This window comes from Chaetura pelagica, unplaced genomic scaffold, assembly GCF_000747805.2.
Source record: "Chaetura pelagica isolate M959 unplaced genomic scaffold, ChaPel_1.0 scaffold3, whole genome shotgun sequence".
Classification (NCBI taxonomy): domain Eukaryota; kingdom Metazoa; phylum Chordata; class Aves; order Apodiformes; family Apodidae; genus Chaetura; species Chaetura pelagica.
In genome coordinates, this window is record NW_009952974.1 from 11,162,778 (window position 1) to 11,167,792 (window position 5,015).

The 5,015-nt window shown below is 36.3% G+C and overlaps 2 protein-coding genes across 2 annotated transcripts in view; one reads left to right on the forward strand and one right to left on the reverse strand.

Annotated features, from left to right (window-relative positions):
* SSB (Sjogren syndrome antigen B (autoantigen La)) overlaps positions 1-1,015 on the forward strand; it is a 9,130-nt gene extending 8,115 nt beyond the window's left edge. Inside the window, 2 exon segments of the mRNA XM_009996136.1 lie at positions 113-288; positions 918-1,015. Of these exon segments, the coding sequence (XP_009994438.1) occupies positions 113-288; positions 918-1,015 (274 nt within the window).
* A 17-nt stretch (positions 1,016-1,032) lies between these two features.
* On the reverse strand, positions 1,033-4,849 carry METTL5 (methyltransferase like 5). The gene is made up of 7 exons (XM_009996137.1): positions 4,733-4,849; positions 3,984-4,098; positions 3,357-3,538; positions 2,896-2,978; positions 2,551-2,602; positions 2,148-2,197; positions 1,033-1,137 (listed from the first exon to the last, which is right to left on the reverse strand). Exons 1-7 carry the CDS (start codon positions 4,839-4,841, stop codon positions 1,084-1,086), a joined length of 645 nt encoding a protein of 214 aa, XP_009994439.1. The 5' UTR covers positions 4,842-4,849; the 3' UTR covers positions 1,033-1,083.
* Between the last annotated feature and the right edge of the window lie 166 nt (positions 4,850-5,015).

Here is a 5,015-nt window from a genome sequence, read left to right on the forward strand (position 1 = left end):
TTATTGGTTTAAGCATTTAAAATGTCTTAGAAGTGGTGTTGTGTCAAAGTAACTGTAAATAGTGAATATGTACTACACACTAACTGTAAATCATTATTTTGAGCTTGCCAGTTACAAGACAAATGATAAAAAGTTCCTGATGTCTTACATTCATAGGACGCAAAATGAAAGGAAAAGGAAGAGGGGGAAAGATACCTCAAGGTGGACACAAAGGGAAAGTACAGTTTCAGGGCAAGAAAATAAAGTTTGAGAATGAAGAAGATGGCGGCGAAGATGATACTAAAACAGGTATGTTATTTTGTGACCTGGATGCAGCTTCATTAGTACATGGAGCTACTTTCTGGATAAGTGTGTTTAAGATTTGGCCTTACATTGTAATGTATTTCTGTCCTCTGTCAGTATCAGTAAAGAAACTTCTAAGGGTTTTCTGCTCAATTCCTTCCAGAACTGTCCAAAAAGCATATTAAAATAACTACTAGATAGCTGGGACTGTTCTGCAAGGCACCTCAAAGCATTCTGCATTGAAAGATGATGTTTGTCAGGAACATTACATAACTGAACAGACTTAGTCTCTTGAGTGGCGATTTATTTTTTTTTTCCTTGAGGGTATGAGAAGACTAATAGTTCTGCATGTTGGCATTTAGCTTGGAGAAGCTGAAGTTAGTTAAGCTTCTGTTCATTAGTTATGGCATCTGCTTAAACAAGACTCAGTGAAATCTACTTCTGATAGATTATATTCTTTCATCTTCTTAATTGCCCACAGTAATAAGTAACCCCTCTAGCATAGCAGTGCTTGTGGATAAACTGTGAGTTATCCTTGAACATACATGGTAGGAAGAGTTTGTCTTTTCAGAAGATTTCAGGTAATAATAAATTGTTTTATTTCACCATAAATGACTACACGTTCAATCTTGCAGAACCTACAAGTCCCAAAAAGAGACCACTAGATGAAACAGAAAAAGAAGAACCTGCACCAAAACAACTGAAAACAGAAAATGGAGATGGAGATCAGTAATACTAAAATCATGATAATTAAAAAAATGGGTTTATTGTTTCATTTTCAATAGGCTTTAAATACATGCCTCAGTTCAGGAGTTTCTTGGCAGAAAACCTAATGAAATCCACTTCAATGTCAACCTACAATGAGAGGAAAGCTTCATTTTGTTGGGTTACAGTTTTTTGTTTGTTTGTTTTTTTAAGAAGCATGCTTATTCTTAACATACCACCCTGGAAAACTCTTTTATATTTACAGTTTTGTTTATACTGTCAGATCCTCTTAACATCTCTGGCACCTCATTCAGATGTAAAAGATTCTGGACTTTGTAATCTTGTGGTTACGTTAAATAGCAGCTGCAAATAAATTCAGAACTTAAAACTGCTTATTACTGAAGCCTGGATGTTTATGTAGTATAAAGCCCTTAAGTGTGAAGTAGCAAAGCTGAAGGACAGACTTCTATCATTTAAGTTCAAGTTACCAAGAGAACAGGTTCAGATGAGTAAAACTTATAATCATTGCTACTCAAAATAGTTAATAATCTTCCAGCCTTGCTTAGTCTACTCCAGGATTCTCTTTACTTTCCTTATAGTAATATGATAAACTCTTCTAGGCCAGCATTCAGGACCCAGGGATTTGCCTGTGGGCTTAAGCTTCCATACTCCAGCAATCCTGACTTAGGTATTCTGTTGTGGGAGGAAGCGCACAGCTTCCTCCTGCTGCCTCTTAAGATGGTTCTAGGAGGGTTTTCACTAGCTGTAGCTATGTCCAGTACAGAGCACAGAACACTGCAGTAATGCTATAGCTGTAAAATTGTAGTTACTTAGTTCAGTCATAAGTTCCAGTTACAGATAGGATCAAGCAAATTACTATTAAAAGTTGAGTCAAGGAGGCTACCTTTAGCTTTTTTACATCTAGTTGCAGTGCTGGCTTTAATTTTTGTGTGTAGTTTTGACCTGCATTACAATTATTCTTTCCCCTGTTTCAACTATAAAAAGTAGTGAAAGCAATGGAACTTGATGCCGTCATAGTGGCCGTCTCTCAAGTGCTGTGATCATACAGATGGGGGAAACTTACAACTTATTAAGTAGAATTTATTTACCTCCCTAGTGCGAACCAGCATTTTCTCAGTTATGTTTGGTTTAATACTTACTGACTTCTTCTTATGGAACTTGTATGATGCTGGTAGATCGTATCTAAGTTCTGTGAACAGCACAAAGAATGCTTGTTACAACAGAATGACTACTAGGTCAACTGGCTTACATCCTATACCCATGTTCTTCTATTGCCCACCTCTGTTTCCCCTGACTGGATAACTGTTTTGACCTCTGGACTAGATTATGACTAAACATTTAAGCCAATCATGTCAGACAGTAAGTGGCTGGCTGGAATGCAGTTGTGTTTCAAGCACTCGTGCAACTTCCACATCTCCAGCTGTATGACTGCAGAAAGCATTCAGCTGGTCATGTTTAAGAGTTGGGAAGATACTGGCTGTTAAGACTTAATAGATATTAGCCCCAAACAATTTTTTTTCTATAACAACAAATTAATCTTACCTGCTATGACTTCCATCTTCACTTCCCATTCATCTGCTTTCTTCTGAATGTGCTACAATATTAAATAGACAAGGTAGCTTTAAAAGCTCTTTTCTATGCTGTCTTACAAACAACTATGCCCCTGTACTTAAGAAGTCTCCTGTGCTTTTGTTTTTCAAGCTGAAACATTAGATTGCATACTTACCTTGATGTGAGATCAGTTATTTGAAGTGATTAAGTATTTACCCAAAACAAGTTTCATATCCCATAAAGGTGTGAACTAATAGGTGAAATTAGACAACCCTGTTAATGCCAGCTAGTTCAATGCCTTGTTAATGCTCCCCCCTACTAAAATGAATGACTTACCTGCCGTGTGGAGGTTTTGTGAAGGGAATATACAGCTGTTTTTGCCATTTGTAAAGCAGTTTTCAGAAAAATCATATCCATTCCTAAAAGAATTATGAAATTACTAGAATTGTTAAATCCAAGCTTAAACTAGAGGATTTAAAGATCTGTTTCATGCTTCAGTTTTTATGGAGTAATAGAAGTTTGAGAAACGTACACAAATATTTCTAAAGCTTACCCAATCACTTTAGTAAAACAGAAAAATAACTGAGATATGAAAGTATATTCTTTATTTCAGGACCAGCTGTTGTTAGTTGCAATGTTGAAAGTTGTTAATCTGTCTTTAGGATACTGATCCAGATCATTAAAATTCTAGGTAATTACAATAGATAATTGTAATAAAGAAGGGAGATGGTTCCTTCAGAGTTTTCCCTTGCTGTTTCATTCCTAATAATTTCTAACTGACTTTCAAAATTACCAACCTTTATTATGCTTGGTACCAAACGGAGGGTTCATAATAACTGTGTCAAAAGTGTCTGACATGCTGTCAGATAAAGAACAGACGTCACACTGAACCATGTTGATGTTAGTGAGCTCAAAGTCTTCAATATTGCTATTAAATATTTCCAGTGCAGCTGCATCTATGTCAAACCCCACACACAATCTATTGGAAGTAAGAAGTGCCACATATTAGTCTCTTGCAAACTAAAACTGTGTTTAAATTCTATAGTAAAGTCTCAAAAGGGATCTGTGTTCACAATTTATTTTATCTAGGAAATGTAAGAAGCATACACTACACATTCAGTGCTGATGAAAATGCAAGTATTTGCATGTTTCCCCTTCTCAATATTTTAAAGTTTGTGAAGTTGTAAAATGTGTTCATCTAGTGCTTCAGGGAAAGTAAACATTATGGCTTTGATGTTCATGGCTACTGTCCACCTCTCACTATTTGAATGGTTATTGACTGTCTACATGTATTAAATAGCCTAATTATGTGTCAGATTAGGTACCTAAAATCCGCTTAGTTCAGCACTGCTGTTTTCTCATCTTATTTTCTACTTTTATATGCCAGAAAAAACAATGATCAGAACTTAGCATTAAATACTTACCCTGCTCCTAACATTGCACTTCCGATGCTGAGCATGCCACAGCCACATCCTAAATCTGCAATCATTTTGTTTTCAATATCATCAAAAGTACTGTCAATTGTATAAAGCATACATGCTGGGGGGGGAAAACCACACAGGTCAATAATATAAAATACGCATCTGATTAATCAAGAAAAGCTACTGCTGCCTTCAGAAGACTGAACTAAAGGTTTCTTTTCATGCAAAATTAACCTGCTGTTCTCACTGTCTGTAATTCTCATATGTGATAAAAAGTCAAAACCATTTTGACAACTTCTAGAACTCTAGATCTTTGGTGGAGAAATAGAACTATTCACATAGAACTCTATTCTTTGTGAAAAAAAAGTATGTACCTAAATTTGTTCGGGGAAAAGCCATAGGAAGACAAAATATTGGAACAAATCATTACAGTATGGCTGTCTGTGTATCCACTTTTACTGGTTTTTGTGTGCAATTACATGCATTTCAGGTTTTTCATTTACAGACTAAGGTGCTTCTATCACAGTGTTATCATTTAAGTCGATTTACTTGATTTTTGGATTGTGCAAGAAAAGTATACTTCTAATAAAAGGAAGTTAACAGATTATTAAAATATATTTACATTCGTGCTGGATACCGTTCATTAACTACTTCTAGTGTAAAGGTTTCAAAGGAGCTAATGCAGTAGAATACTTCTGAAGTGCTGATTAAGAACAAGTAAAAGAGATGCCAGGGCTGTACATAACCTCTACCTGCGATATGAGGTCTTGTTGGATACTGTTCAAGGAGTATTTTTGGGCTTTCAAAAGTATCAACTTGCTGAAGGCAGCTTTCCAGTTCTTTAAGCTTTAATTTCTTCATGTTTATCAGTTTAACTAAGGAGAAGAATAGGTAATCCGTTACAGCAATATAAATAAAATGCACGTTATTTTATACTGAAAACCCCTCTGCACTCAGCATCCCCCAGGGGGTCTCATGCAGCCGCTTCCCGGGATCCGGCGGAGCTGACGGGGGAACGAACAAGCGAGGCCGCTC

Excerpts from the sequence above, each read along its gene's own strand:
- METTL5 (XM_009996137.1), bottom strand. The coding sequence starts at position 4,841 with ATGAAGAAATTAAAGCTTAAAGAACTGGAAAGCTGCCTTCAGCAAGTT. Across the intron at positions 4,099-4,732 it reads AACAAGACCTCATATCGCAG|CATGTATGCTTTATACAATT; the intron begins GTAGAGGTTATG and ends TTCCCCCCCCAG. Across the intron at positions 2,603-2,895 it reads ACAAAACCTCCACACGGCAG|CACATTCAGAAGAAAGCAGA; the intron begins GTAAGTCATTCA and ends TTAATATTGTAG.